At 33.6% G+C, this 16,391-nt stretch overlaps 1 protein-coding gene across 1 annotated transcript; it reads right to left on the bottom strand.

Moving 5' to 3' along the window:
* Positions 1-1,518: 1,518 nt before the first annotated feature.
* On the bottom strand, positions 1,519-3,079 carry LOC145046298 (uncharacterized). The gene is made up of 4 exons (XM_078994587.1): positions 3,016-3,079; positions 2,505-2,616; positions 2,050-2,388; positions 1,519-1,627 (listed from the first exon to the last, which is right to left on the bottom strand). The coding sequence occupies exons 1-4, from the start codon at positions 3,077-3,079 to the stop codon at positions 1,519-1,521; spliced, it is 624 nt and encodes a 207-aa protein (XP_078850713.1).
* Between the last annotated feature and the right edge of the window lie 13,312 nt (positions 3,080-16,391).

Here is a 16,391-nt window from a genome sequence, read left to right as displayed (position 1 = left end):
GAGCGGGAAAACTCTATTTTCGGGGGTTGGGAAAATGCCACGTGACCGAGTTCTACTTATTTATTAGAATTAGGATATCGAATAGCTTTATTTTTAAATTTTAAAAAATGGAATTCAGTCAATAAGGTATGAATTGCATGTGACTTGGTTACGTAATTCTTATTTTCATTTGGTTTTATTGAATAATATATTCTATCTTCATAAAGGAAATTTCTTTTTATTAATTTATTGAGTAAATTAGAGTTTTTGTGGTTATATGTTTTTTAATCAAGCCCGATTTTTTCAATGTTAACATTTAATGCTCTTGAATTGCTTTTGTCATCATTTTGGTCTCTTAGGTGAAGACCATTAGTGTTCAACCGTTAAATTGATAATAAATTTGTTGTAACTCATATTATAGACTTATATTTGATATTGTGCGGAAACCTATTAATTAGGGTTACATATATTGTGCGGAAACCTATTAATTAGGGTTACATATATTGTGCGGAAACCTATTAATTAGGGTTACATATATTTTTTTAGAAGAAACCAACCATATATTGAAACAAAACCAAAATCACGAACTAGCAAGAAGCTAGAACAAGAAAATTACAGAGTTCAAATGATTTTTAAACTAACTAAGCCTATCTACATTACACTTTGTATTTCTATTTGCAAACCAAATAAAAGAAAATTGACGAATATAATCCAATATATCACTTTGACTGATCGTAGTACCCGCAAAAACTTTATCGTTCCTGAATCTACAGATATACACTAAATAGCAATACACACAACCAATTCCACCAACACTTTCTTTTTCGTAAAGATAGACACTTGGTCAATTCACGCAAACAAATCAACAATCGAGGGGAAGTGAGGCGGAGAAATATCCAACCACTTAAACACGACATTCCATGTTCTCGCAACAACCTCACAATGAAGAAAAATATGATCTAATTGTTCAACCTCTAGCTCGTATAAAAGACACATAATAGAAGATACATCCAACCTCAATTCCAAAAGGTTGAAAGATGTTGGAATTCTATTTCTCAACACTCTCCAAATTAAAATGTTAACCTTCCAAGGAATAAAAGAATTCCATCTAGTTTCCATACTTGAGTGTGGAAGGATAGTATCGTCAATTCATCTTCTAGTATCGTTAACCGTAAAAATATTGTCATCTCCAATAATCCAAACCCATCTATCACTACGATCATTGATAATAACTTCCCTTAAGCAATTGAGCAACCCCGTATATTGAGAAGTTTTAATACCACCTCTAATTGGACGCCTCCAATTCCAATTTCAACCATCCTATCTTCTACGACTAGCAATAGTACAATCTTTTTTCAAGATCAAGTTGGAACAATCTAGGAAAACATTTAGCTAGAGTGTTTTCTCCAACCCAAACTTGCTTCCAAAATAGAGTATACATTTTGTTTCCCACTTGTCTTTTTAAAACCGAATCCAATACCACACCTTTATTATGTAACCAAACATTAGATGTAGCAATTCTAGCCCACGAACCATCACTTATCCGGTTACATCTACTCTGATCAAAACCGACACCATCTCCATGTAAGTGCTTAATAACTTGAACCCAAATAACATTTCCTTCAGTATGGAACCGCCATCTCCATTTCTGTAGTAGCAAAAAGTTAAGAGACCAAGTTAACAATATCCACCACCCCTTGTTTCTTATCCGCCAACACTTGATCCCAATTGATCCAATGTGTTTTTCAATTATCCTTAGTACCACCCTAAAAGAATTGACTTCATAAAGATTCCAACTGTTTAGCAATGCACACGCATTAAGAACATAGACATAAAAAATACCGAGGGATCCCAATACCGACTTAAGAGTAGACACTTTCCAACTAGAAAGTTTTTTCATAAACTTCTCATTTATTGAACTCCACCCAACAACTCTAGATATATTCTTCTCCACTGGAAGTCCCAAAGAAATGAAAAGAAATCTATCTGCTTTGCAGCCAACCAATAAAGCCAATTGCTCAACTTCTTGAAAAGGTACACTTACCCTATAAATGTTTGATTTTTGCATACTTATCTTCAAACCCGAAATTAGATAAAAAGCATCTCAAAATTATAGCAATATTGTTGATATCACTTTTAAACCAATCTCCAAGAAAGATGACATCATCAACGTAAAAAAAATATGATAACCGAAGACTACCACTTCCAACCTGCACACTAGAAAAAAGATTAGCATCCTTTTCAATTTCCATAACAGCATGAAGACCTTCCATAAATAGGATGAACATAAAAAGAGACAAATGATCATCTTGACGAATGGCTCTAAACAATTGAAACTCATCAATTGGACTTCCATTAACAAGAACTGACGATTTAACCAATATCAAACATGCCCTTATCCAAGCACACCTTTTATCTCCAAATATCATAAATTTCATCAAACAAGATAGGACCAACTAACCGTATAATACGCGTTCTCAAAATCAATTTTAAGAAGCATCCTTTTTTTCCTTTTCTTCTTATACCATTCAACAACTTCATTCACCATAAGAGGGCCATCAAGAATATGTCGATTTTTAATAAACGTCGTTTGCTCACTACTAACAACCAAATGAATCACCTTCGCCAATCTAAGAGCTAGAATTTTTGCAAAATTTTTATATTGGATTCCAATAAGACTAATTGGACGAAAATCATTTATGACAACCGGGTTATTAATCTTAGGAATAAGAGTAATAAACAAGGAATTACAACCTCATGGTATTCTCGCTTTAATAAAATCATCCACCGATGCAAAAATATATTCTTTTAACAAATACCAATACTTTTTAACAAAAGAAAACATAAACCCATCAGGATCTCTGATGCTTTTTCTGCTCCGCAAGACTACTCAACATTCTTTCTTTCATCCGTGATCCCCTTCACCTCCAAACCGAGAGCATGAACACTAGCAAGGCTGTGAAATTTTGGACTTTTTCTAGTAATCTCGATAGAATGGAAAATTTTGAATTTAGCTTTAAAAAATTCAAAAAATACTTTTTTTAACAATGGTAGGATCAACTAGCCAACCTCCATCTACCTTGATCCCACGAATAGCCATTTGACGTCTTTTTTTATAATACCATGATAAAATGTTGAGTTTTCGTCCCCCTCAACACTCCATTTTATTTTTGCCTTCTGAGATAAATCTTCTAGCTCTTTTTTTTCCACTCAAAAAGTTGAGTCTTAATGGTTACACTTTCTTCTGTTTCTTCCAACACGACCATCCCTACATCAATCTTTAAATCAATATCATGCAATCTTTTGAGAAGCTTATTTTTTTAATTTTGACCCTACATGGTGTTGATTTACCTTGTTCCACCACTACCACAACTCTATTATGAGGCCTTTAAGTTTTTCTTTAAAAAAATATAGGAGCACTATCACCCACATTGTCCCCCTTTTTGCCCTAAAATGAACGGACAACAATATCAAAATCCTCTTCAAGCATCCACGGATTAAAGAACTTAAATGGTGAAGGACCATAGTCTAACTTCTCATGCGCAAGGAAGATAGGTTTGTGATAAAAAAAATAGTGCGATCCAACACTAAAGCATTAGGATCAGGAAACCTCGTCAACACATCACGAGTCACTTGAAACCGATCCAACTTTCTTGATTTAGAACTATTGTTACTAACTCGAGTGTAATAGAAACCACCCAACGGAATATCACAAATATCACTAGAGTTTATAAACAAATTAAAAGCATCCGTCTCCCTTTGAGAAAACACACATCCCCAATCTTTCAAGCGAAGATATCGCGACATTAACATCACTAAAAAAGAAAGAAGGACCTTTATTGTTATTCATGAACTGTTGCAAAAACAACCGCAACCCCCTCTTACTTCGATCATCCCGAGGTGTATACACATTAACCTTATAACAATTAAAATTGTAACCAACCCTTTTTCCATGAACAATAAGAGCATTTTCATTCGAGAACACCATGGTTTTAGTAAAAACTGCAAGATCTCAAACGGAATTGATACATCCAGGTCTACCTTGAGATGAACTAGTTGCAAAATCAAAAGTGAAGTCTTCCTACATACATGCTTCGAAAAATAAAATGATCAACATAAGTAAGTCTTGTTTCTTGAATTCCCATAAACGAGACCCTCAAACTATAACACAAAGTTGCAATCTTTCCCCTCTTCATTAAGCTTTCAACACTACACATATTAATTGATAAAATATTCATTTATCAACTAACTTAAACCCATCTCTTTTATAATTGATTCCATATTTATTACATCTTTTCATCTTATACCCAAGAGTAGTTCCAACCTCGATAAATTTTGCCATTGCTTCAACAAGAGATACGCCATCCACATTTACATTCCTTATTATTCCAATTCTCGATAACTTTTAATTTTTTGAAATTGAGTTACCTGATTTCGAACCATGCATATCCAAACCAGCACCACCCCCATTAAGAGAGTGCAAAACTCTACCTCCACCTTGTATAAACGAGCTAAAACCTGGAGGTTTAGACGTAGACGAGCTAGATTTAGCAATCTATTCTAACACAAAATCATTGTTACCAGGTTCATTTCAACATTTTTCTTTTGCATTTTTTACAACATCATCATCCGAACCAATCTCCTCCGGTAATCCATCCACCATATTATCTTGGACTACATCCTCCTTGGTATAATTTTCAAATCCATTCACCATAGTATCATTAAGATTTAAATTTTGATCCTTCTTAGGTAATTACTCATTATTATTCAATTTCAAATTGTTTATTTCACCCTCCTCACATTCAATATCTTCCACCTGACCTGCACCGAGCTTGCATCACTTTATTCATCATCATTCTTTGATTCATAGGATAAATAAGACACGTAATTCCTAATTTCTTATCGTATAAGCATATATGAAACCTTCAGTCTTCATATTAATAGTACCCTCTATCATGTTCATATTTTTTTATTTTAATGTACACCCTACCAGAGCCTGCGGGTTCATTCTCATCATCATCAATGGAAAATGCCTCAGGAACACGATGCAACTTTTTTAAAAGCTGAAGGAGTCTATGCATGCAAAGGCAAACCAATTACTTCAATCCAAATTATTCTTGAATCTTTTAACACCCCTTTTTACCGTTCCACAGGATTCAATATAAAAAAATGTTTATATATTTCTAAGTAGAAATATATTACTCGTTAGCCCAGGAAACTAGAGGAAAAATAAACCGAATCGTCTGTGCATCGTAAAAATGAGTGCGCCAATATATATATATATATATATATATATATATATATATATATATATATATATATATATATATATATATATATATATATATATAGAAAGTACACATCGTCCTGATCCTGAAAATCTAACTTTCATAGAAATCCGACTCCGTATGAATGAAAGTTGTAGATCTTGTCGAGAGCTTTCCGGGGATATAAAGAACGTTAAAATCAGAGTTTGTATGAAGAAGTTACGGAATTTACAAAATATATGTTTCGCACCACACGAACCATGTGTGCGACACACACTTCTAGAAGGTGAAAATGCGGTCCACAGACATCCTGACACGTGGTACACAATGGATGGGGAGACGTAGCCCTAAAATGCACGACATACACCCCAAAAATTGCCTATAAAAGGGAATCAATCCTCATTCTCTCCCCCACACCCTCCAAATTTCTCTCTCTCTCTCTCTCTCTCTCTCTCTCTCTCTCTCTCTCGAAATTCCGAGTTATACTTTTGAAATATTGTTAGTATTTAGGATAGTTTGGTGAAACTTTGAGGCCCCATACAGCCTGGCAACTAGTAGCTATCAAGTCGGAGTTCTGCTAGTGCAATTTCCAGATTTTGTCTAGGAAATCTTTGTAAGTTAAGCTACACTCTTTTGCTTTTACTGTAACTTATAATTAAAGTCATAGTCATTATTATGAACCTATAATTAAGATTTATCAGTAATTCCATGTAATAATACTGAGTAATCTACTTACGGGAGAGGTTTCTAGAATGCTCACATTGGCTTGGTTGTTGGATTTTAAAAAAGCTATATGCAGAAATGATCCTGCCTCCAACTGATTAATCGTATAAATTAATAAGTTATAGTATTATAGGTTAATACTCGTTAGGTGTGTTACACTTCTATTGGATCACCAATCGGACTGCCCAGATCTTGTCAATCGTCTAAGTAACTATCCAGTTGAGTTTATATCATTATATTATGTATCCTAGTATATACCCATGTATGTTAGGATATAGGGCCAATACTATAGTTTTCTATGTGCATGTAGAGCTAAATATGTAGTATCTATGTGCATGATTGTTGATATGCTTATAATTTATTGCAAATTAGTTAGGGGATGATGATAGAACGACAAAGAGGTAGGGAGCCTATAGGCCCACGTGTTAAGGATATGTCATGTAGGTCGTAAGTACAAATTGATACATGTTAACAAAATGGTATGTAGGATGTAATTACACGTAGACCTGTGTTGAAGAGAAAATGACATGTAGGCTGTAGGTCTAAAATACGTATATTATTTTTAAGCATGTATGCATATTGTGGTATATGATATATTGGGGGAAACTCACTAAGCCTAACACTTACCCAATTGTTATAAATGTTTATTAAGGCATTTCATTGGTTCATGAGAAGGGCAAAGTTCGATTGTACTCATGCAAATTTGCAATAATTTTTTCCGCATTGTACTCATATGTAATTGAATATTTTGAATAAATAAAAATGAGAAATTCGCCATCAAATTTCGGGACGTTACATAATCTAAAACAAAATTCTTTTACAAGGGCTTAATCTCATGAAAATAAAGTTTCATTTGATCACTCTGTTTGAACTTATCACACGCCTTTATTTTTATGAATTCAATCAAAACCCATTCACCACCAAGATACGCAATTTTCAAGTTAGGGAATCCTTATTTATAGGAAATACTATAAAGATTCTCACTGACATTAATGTCTCTAACCATCCCTAGAACAATAGTAGATGATTCATGGATAACAAAGTAACACCCGTTCCTTAGGTACATTTCCTTTTGCTTTTTAAAATTGTAATTATAGGAATAAAGGATCTATGTAGGGGTAGATAGCAAACTATGTATAGTGTATTTCATTAATCAGGAATGTGGGTTTCTTGTGATATGCAGGGCGTAACCCAAGTTACGCAGGACGTAACTGTACAAGGTGTAAACCTTAATTTTTGGAGTTCTAATCCTTCCTTATCTTTAGCCCACCCTCCTTGACACTCAACTCGAAACCCTAATCCTCTTGAGTATTACATTATCCTTTTATGTGTTTTTGGTGCATTTTAAAGAAAAGGAAGTTCATCTTGGAAGTTTGGTGCTGCTCATTGTAGATCCAAAGTTTCAATTTCATTTTCCAACTCTAGAAGGTATAAAGCTTTCAACTTGATGGTTCTTTGAGTTAGATCTTATTATCTACTTGGTTTCCATATTCTTTTGTCCTATAATCTTAAGTATTGTGAGTATGAGCTACTTCAGACCTTTTGGTTGTCATTTCTTGTTGTTTATTAGGTTAAAAAGTCATAAAAATGGGATCTTGGTTGTCATCATTCAACCATGCAATTATTTGATCATTAGTGAGTGTTATGGGACTAAGGACTGATTTTGAGTTCCATATAGCCATGCAAAAGAATAAAGTTTTCGGCTTTATCACTTAAGATGTTTATTAGGACCAGATCTGAGTAGCAGATGATTAGTATTTACGGATTAAGAGCTAAGTTTTAGATTGGCTTAATAGCGTTGTATTCGGGGCGTAATTTGGGCTACACCCAACGTAGCCTGGGTTTCACCTATTTTCTGGATAAGGCTCTACGCCCTGTGTAGAAGCCATGGGTATGCCATGTGTAAGTCAACTACAGGTTGAACATGGAATTTTTGACTAGTTTGACTTTTGGTCAACTGTGACAGGTTGAGAACTTTGAAGGGAAATGTAGTGACCCTGATTATGATGACACATGCAGAATTAAAAAGATCTAGAGAATCATACAAACATCAAGAACACAAGGAGCAAATAAAATCATTTAAGCTCCATGAGAATAGTAAGAGTACGAGTGGGGTTTGAATATTCTTTCACTAAACTCACTCTCCAAATGGGTATATCGTAATGGGAGTCACTTACTTTCTATTTATAGGAAAGACTCAATCCATTTACACATACAAAAGAGCAAGCCCCATCCAAGGAGAACATTTCACCCTAACATTCTTACCCTCAAAGTTAGGATTAGATGTCCCGGCTTTAGTTTCCAAACGAGCTTGCGCGATCCACAAGTTATTATAAAACAATCACGAAAAGGCAAGAAAAAAATTCCAAAATTTGTGAAAATTTCCGACTTTTGGGTGACAGTTGCAAGAATTTAAAAATCTGGGTATAAATTGTCAATTTTGTAATTCTTCGAAGACCTGTTGTATCAAAAAAACCTCAAATGCGAAACTCTACCCAAAACCAAAACATAACCTTATATGCAAACTCAATCCAATTGAAATTTTCACATATCAATATTATCATGCACACATCGAATGATTTCTACCCTAAAATGAAACTGTGAAAGCATTGGACCCCAAATCAATTCTAGATGCAAATGACCCCAACGCTCCATCTGTTTTTGTCCCCAGGTCAAGTTCTATCAAGTCACTTCCAAAATCGACTATTAACCCAAACGAATTCACAATCTTCCTACATATAAAAATATTGAACTCCAAGTCGTTCAACTCAAAGAAACACATACACATCGAAATCCAATTCGACCATCCCTGTAGATATGAAATCAATCGAAATTGCAAAGTATGATTTGAATTCTTCCTACAAACACAATCAATGCGAAACTCGATCCTAACTTGACATCAAATGTGAATGGACGAAATCGACTCCAGTGAATGAATTTTTGACCTCAATTTAACATCTTTCGACTCCAAGAACTAATAGTCAACCATGCTTTCGATTCGATGTGAAATCTATTCTAACCACAACAACAACTGGATACGACTTCTACTCTAAATTGAATTATAGAATGAGAACGACGAACTCAACTTACAATTCTTAATTCATGCTAGTAGACATTCGACTTGAACAACTATATTGATTTTGACTTTAAATGAACACAGTTGACTTCAATTTCAATCAACTCCAATAAAATTCTCTTTTGAATGACATCAAGTCATACTAGTCGAAATCGAAATAGATTTTGACTTCAAGAACAAACATCAGTCGAATCCAAACTTTCGATTCGAACTAACAACGAAAATCAACGAAATCAACTTTGACTAAGACTTAATCATCAAATATGATCAAAATCGAGTTCGATAATAGGTTTTATTGACTCAAGCTAAGTTTGATTGTTGTCAAAATTGATTCCACATGATTTTCAAATTAGAAATTGTGGTTGACTTTGATTGAGAATTTCAAAATACTTGATTATGCGAGATAGAAGATATCGAGTTGATTTACCGACTTACAATCGATGTGTGGGCTTGAAAAGTTGTTTGGATAGGGAAAAAGATCTTTTGAAAACAACTTTTGATAAAGGGAAAAGAAACTTGATTCAAAAAGCCACAATTTCTGACTTTTGAAACTTTTGCCCTTTGAAAAGCAATTTTTGTCTTTTTTACATCCAAACACATTTTAAACTTATACTTTTGAGAAAAGATCTTTTATAAAAAGTTCTTTTTAGAAAAGGACTTTTAGCCTGAAAAAGATCTCCCAAACACCCACTTAAAGAATGAACAAAAACGAAAATCATATCGGCTTGAATTGATGAATAGTAAAATAATTTAAGAACATGATTTTGATTTTGGGGGTTTGATCTAAAATGTTTTTTTTATTGGATCATCAATGGGGTTGAAACTGTTAGTTGCGATTTAATTGAGTATGATCTATGAGATCATATTTATGCAAGAATTATGACTAAATAAAGTCTGTTTGGCTCGATTAAGCTTTTTGGAGTATAAAGAATATTAAGAAAATACAATGCGAATGATGATGCTACTCTCTAAATGTGTTACTCATCCCATATATATAGTGATAAAGAAAGCATAAAAAAAATATAAAGGACTACGACTGATATGTGCATATTTAGCTATATATTTCGCATAGAATTTTAATACTTTTTGGCTAATTTATTGCAATTTAAGGACAAAAGGTACTTAATTATGTTTAAATTGTATTTTCAGCCTAAAAGATGTGCTTGGAAGCAAAAGGAAGTGAGAAATGCAATTAGAAGCTCAGGAGTTAAAGAAAGAAGTTAAAAGAGTCAAAAACCATATCTACTCGTCGAGTTGGGTGCCTACTCGACAAATAGAAACGAACATTCGCGAAGCAATAGAAGTCCTTGCCATACATGGATTTTTAATGAGGGACTCGGCAAGTCGGTTACTGGACTCGACGAGTAGCCTTTGTTTTCAGAAATCTATAAATAGAAGTCAATTTCCTAAAACGAAACCCTTCTATCGAACCCTTGGGGATTAAAGTATGACTAAAGGTGCAGTTGGAGCTCTGGAACTTGTGGAACAACCCTAGCTTTCAATTTTGAGAAGATCAAAGGCAATCTAAGTTTACTCTTTATTTAATCTTTTGTTTGAACTATGTGTGAACTATTAGATCTCCTTTTTGAGCTACTTTATGCTGTAATTATGAGCTAAAACTCATATCTTCTGTTTAGGGTAGATGAATTTATGACTAGGGTTTGATTTTGTGGTTGGATTAATTGAATTTGGTGAGTTTTGTTTCGTTAAGCTTGTTGACGAACCTTATGTGTTAACAATAACTATTTTCTGTTAATTAACAAGTATATTAAGCTGCATGAACATCTCTTAATTACTTATCTCATATGAGTTATGTGAAAACATTGCTTTGTGCCTAGGAATAGTGAATGTGAAACTAGGGTTAACTAGAAAATAAGTAAGTTAATCTGTGAGCTTGTGTGACGAACCATCAACAAGAGGTTAATTAAATTAGTGATTTGATTAGCTAACTACAAGTCTTACTTAACCCGAATCAATAAACTAGGAAATTTATTAGTTTAATCACTTGATCACTGCTTGAATTGATTTGTGTTCTAAGCATTAGTAATAGCGAACGTGAACCTAATTGCATTAATCGATAGCTAATAACAATTAATCCATTGCGCTTGCCATAAAATCAACCATAGGAGTAAATGAATCGAACCTAAATAGAAGTCTTCTTATAATTGAATTTAGTTGACTGTTTATTTGCTTTAGCTGTTAGTTGCTTAGTTTGAGTTTTATTTAATTGTTTAAGTTTCTAGTCTTGCAAAACTAGAGAAAACCTTTACCTTTTATTACTTGTTTTATATAATTCTAGTAATTAGCTTAATTGCCGTTGCATGTGTTTGATACCCTGCTTGATTAACTATACCACCAATAGACAGGTACACTACCTTTTGTGTGTCTAAATTATATTTAAGAAGTAGGACTAAAACTAGTGCATTTTATACACATCAAGTTTTTGGTGCCGTTGCCGAAGAGCGGTTCAAAAATTAATTTTAATTGATAGTGTTATCGATACTTTGTGTGAGATCTATCTTGCACAAAGTTAATGTTTTAGTAATCAAGTTATTAGGTATAAGTTTTAAGTTTTTAGGATTTTTGATACTTTTTTTTTTTTTTTTTTTTTTTTTTTTTTTTTTTTCTGTTTTACCTTCGAACTCATTGAGTCCATTCGCAGGTATTCGAAAGTCTAAGGCAAATTTCCAGTTTCTTCTTTTATTTCATTTTTGCTATTTTTACACGTGTTTCTTGTTTTCTTACAAGTATTTTATGACCTGAGGTTCTAACACACATTTGGTTCCTCCATATGAAGATCCAGAATCCGCTCTTAGAAAGAACAAAGACAAAGCCGTTGAAGACACTAAATCGCCAAGGAAATCACCTTTCAAGGACCTTAAATCAGTCTTTAGGAAGAAGATAAGCAAGAAAGCGGGTGATTCTAGTAGTCAAAAGAGCGAGGAAAGCAAGTTTGAAAACTTTGAAGAAAAGCCAATTCCAAAAGTAAACGAATATGAGCCCGAATACGAAGAAGAAAGTGACTTTGGAGGCTAACTCCCTAACACCATGGCTAACATCGATGAAGTTCCCATGGGTGAATGGAAGAAAAGGATGCGTGATGATACCGGCCCATGACTCGTGCAACCTGCAGTTCCTGCAACTGCCAAATTTTAACTTAAGGGCCACATACTTACCCAACTTAATGAAATCCCATTTTTCGGGAAAGATCACAAAGGCGCATACAAGCATCTAGACGATTCAACGATATAGCTGACTACTTCAATGTTCCTAATGTGACTCGTGATACTGTTTTGCTTTGTATGGTACCAGTCACATTTAAGGGAGCTGTGAAAGATTGGTTGAAATCACTCCCTCCAGGATCCATCACCACTTAGGGTAAAATGCATGAGGAATTTATTGATCAACAAGCTGGAGAGTCACTTTATGAGGTATGGGAGAGATACAAAGGCTTACTAAGGAACTGCCCACACCATGATCTAAACAATCAACAAGAAGTCTCCATTTTCTATGATGGAGTGAATGTGACAACTAGGTAGCTCCTTGATTCACAAGGACCACTCTGAAAGAATCCCCCTAGTGATAAAAGAACTAATTGAATAATTCTCTAAACACTCTAGAGAATATCATAACCCAATAAATGAATCAACTAAAGGGATGGTGAATGCTATTTCGGATGACATGGCAGCAATGATGGTAAAATTGGAAAGCAAGGATCGAAGAATGACTAAGATGGACCAATCCATCCATGCCATTAGAGTGGGATGTGAAAACTGTAGATGGCTCCACCTTACTGAAGATTGAGACCTTGATGAGAACGGGAACCAGAAAGCCTAAGTGTGTTACTCAAGTGGTGATAAATATGCTGATGATTAGTGAAATCCCAAGAAATAATGGCTACCATATGATGAGTACAAAAAGGCAAAGGAGGAAAAGTATTAGCAAAAAGGAAGAGTTTTTTTTTTTGTTTTTTTTTTGTTTTTTTTTTTTTTTGTTTTTTTTTGTTTTTTTTTTGTTTGTTTTTTTTTTTATCAAAAAGAGGAGTCGGTGCAAGAAAAGAAGTTGGACTTTTAAGATATGCTTACGAGATTTGCAGTTACATCCAAGAAAAGGCATAATGATACCGATGCTACAATTAAGGAGCAACAAACCTTAATGAAAGAGCACCAAATCATGATGAAAGACCAAGCAACATTAATTAGGAATCAACAAGCTTCCATTCTTAACATTGAAAAACATCTGGGCGAACTTGCACTACAAATAAATGAGTGACGACTGGGTGGACTGTAACATCCTGTTTTTTTTTCTACTTGTAAAGTCAAACTTGGGTCAACTAAATCCCTCTTTATTGTTTGGATTTTTATTAAGGTTAGAATTATAACCTTTACATGTTAAAACCCTAAGAATATTATGTGTTTAAGAAGGGAACAAGTTGGATCCGAGAAACTTCACACCTCTGTTCTTCTTTTCTCTTCGGACCGCAAACGAGGGCCACAAACCCTTGGACCGTAAACCTTCTCGGGCCGCAAACACTTCTGATTCTATCACCTTCGGGAAAGGAGCCTTATCGCTTTAGATCTTGTTCTCGGTCGTGAACCATCTTCGGCTTTGAACCGAGGCCGCAAACCTCCTTCAGATCGTGAACCTTCAGTCGTGATCTCTTCCCTATATATATATATATATATATATATATATATATATATATATATATATATATATATATATATATATAAGAGACTGATTTATTCCTCATTCTACACTTCTGGCCATGAACATCAAGAATTCTCTCTCAAGTATCATCCTTCAATCTTCAATTTTCTTGGAATATTGCTTGAATCTTCAAGGTATTTCATCTTCATTCTAGTGATTTCTAGCCCTATTACGCTTGTTTCACCTTCAAATATGCAAGATCTTCAAGATCATTGGGCTGTGAATTCAAGAACATCGAGTGTTCTTGGACCGTGAACACCCCTCATGGCCGTGAACTCATTGTAGCTTCCATTTTAGTTTCTAATACTCCTATTTGTAAGTTATACTTACAAATTAGTCTAATTTCCAATAATTCCTATGATTATATTCGCTAATTGGTTGCATATATACTATACAAATTTCTATATAAGACTTGTTTTTTACTACGATATTTCACTTATGGAAATAAACAACCTATATCAAATCATCAATAGAATCACCTTCTAAAAGGTGAGTTCATACACCCCGTATTTTCATAGTTTTTAGAGTTTTAAAGGGGGGGGGGGGGATATAAGTCTAACACAAGGATTTTGTTTTATTAACAAATGGTTTCAAAACATCTTGCAAAAATGGATTTCCATTGTCTTCAAATCAAATGGTTTCAAATTGTGTTAAAATGACATCAAGCCATCAAAAGTACTTCAAATTGTTAAACTCTTTAAAATATTTTATAAACTTATATTTTTCCCTAAAAATCACATATATATATATATATATATATATATATATATATATATATATAAAGATATTTATATAAATAAGATTTAAGGGGTTTAGGACTGATAACTCGCTTTATTTCCTTTTCCTTGTTTGGATGTGGACTTAGGGTATTGGTTATTTGTCCGAATATCGTTTAAATTTTAGTTATATATATATATATATATATATATATATATATATATATATATATATATATATATATATTTGTATATGTATATAAGTATAAAGGTTATTTCATTCAGTTTCAATATCCTTTGTAACATGTTGAGCAAGGGGTTGAATTCATGAACAGTTAGTATCAATACAGAAAGCACATATAAATTATAATAGGTATAATTTATGATTCAAGAACACTAGCTCACAAGTCAAATTTACTAGAGTACACTATTTTACAAGAACAAGGGTTTGCACTATTTTACAAGAACATAGGTTTGCACTATTTTACAAGAACATAGGTTTGCACTATTTTACAAGAACAAGGGTTTGATTCAAAACTAAACAAGTGTATACGACTTACAAATACATTTCAAGTATATTAAAAAAGGAGCATACTATCAATAATTTATTTAAGAATGATTGGGTTTTCATTACTATTATACTCGTAACGTCTATATGTTTTTTATGAGACAATATATTCAAGTTGTTTATTCATTTAAACAGCACAGTTAAAGTCCCGATATTATAACCAGAATCTCCAGTCGGGGATCAAAATAACTGTGTATAGATCTATATTGGGATTGAAAACCCCACACTCAGACTGTTAGCTACAGCCGGGCATACACGCCTACGAGTGACAATTGTTATCAACAGTTTTGATGCCTTCAAAGCGTTGTTTCAGGTTATCTAGTCATAGTATGGTTATAATAACTCATTAAAAAAAATTAACAATATGGTTAATGTATAATTAACTAAACATTAGTACATTTTCAAAGTACTAGTTTACAAAGATACAAATTAAAGGTTAGATTACAGTTTACAAGAACAGTTGGTGGAGCCAAGCACACTCACTTTTACAAGTTTTACGTACAAAGGAATACAAATACATAACAATGGTTTACAAACAGAACGGTTTTATGAGAGTAAAACTACTTTTGATATACAACATATAGGATTTTCTGGAACAGTTTACATATTCAAAGAATAGAAAACATACTTTCAAACGAATATACTTATGCACTCACTCAGCTTTATGTTGACACTCTCTTTTCAAATTACTTGTATTCTCAAGGAATCAGTAGGTAGGTACTCCCCGAGCTTTTGAGAAGACGGATCCGTTTTGATTTATGTCTTTTGTCTTTTTCTATAACTATTTTGGTGTCAATATACAGTGACTGAACACATGTAAAAACTTATAGAAAAAGACAGAAGGCATGACTCAAAACAAACGTTTCTGCTGTCTGGTTTGGGAGTGTGACATGGACTTCCTAGTAATAGAGAGAATAATACGAAAGGCATACATATAAATATAGTGAAAACTAGGAGTGGGAAGATAATTACTCCTTTGGCCCCAATCCAGAAAGAAGATCCTAAATTGGGGCAAGAGGAAGATGCAGAAAAGGAAGAATCGAAAAATCCCGATGTGACTCGCCGAGTCGAAGACACGGACTCGACGAGTCCCCCACTTGAAAAGAAAAATAAACCTCATATAAAACCATATTATCCTCCATTTCCATTTCCAGGTTGAGCCAGACAAGATAAGCACGATATTGATTAGCAAAAGTTCCTGGAACATATAAAGCCCTTCAAATTAATATGCCATTCATAGAGTCGGTTGCACAAATGCCTAAATATACCAAATTCCTAAAGGAGCTTCTTACAAATAGAAAGAAGATGGAAGAAGTGAAGAAGGTGGTTCTAAATGAAAATTGTTTTAGCTG

The sequence above is a fragment of the Lactuca saligna genome, chromosome 5, assembly GCF_052625555.1.
Source record: "Lactuca saligna cultivar CGN05327 chromosome 5, ASM5262555v1, whole genome shotgun sequence".
NCBI classification, from domain to species: Eukaryota; Viridiplantae; Streptophyta; class Magnoliopsida; order Asterales; family Asteraceae; genus Lactuca; species Lactuca saligna.
The sequence above is the reverse complement of the archived record's forward strand: the minus strand, read 5'-3'. Positions and strand labels throughout refer to the sequence as shown.

Bases quoted from the DNA above. Each gene is read 5' to 3' on its own strand.
- LOC145046298 (XM_078994587.1), bottom strand. From the start codon at position 3,079: ATGGCTATTCGTGGGATCAAGGTAGATGGAGGTTGGCTAGTTGATCCT. The intron at 2,389-2,504 runs GTATAAGAAGAA...TGGAGATAAAAG, and splicing joins GTGAATGAAGTTGTTGAATG to GTGTGCTTGGATAAGGGCAT. The intron at 1,628-2,049 runs GTATGCAAAAAT...TTGCTACTACAG, and splicing joins AATTTCGGGTTTGAAGATAA to AAATGGAGATGGCGGTTCCA.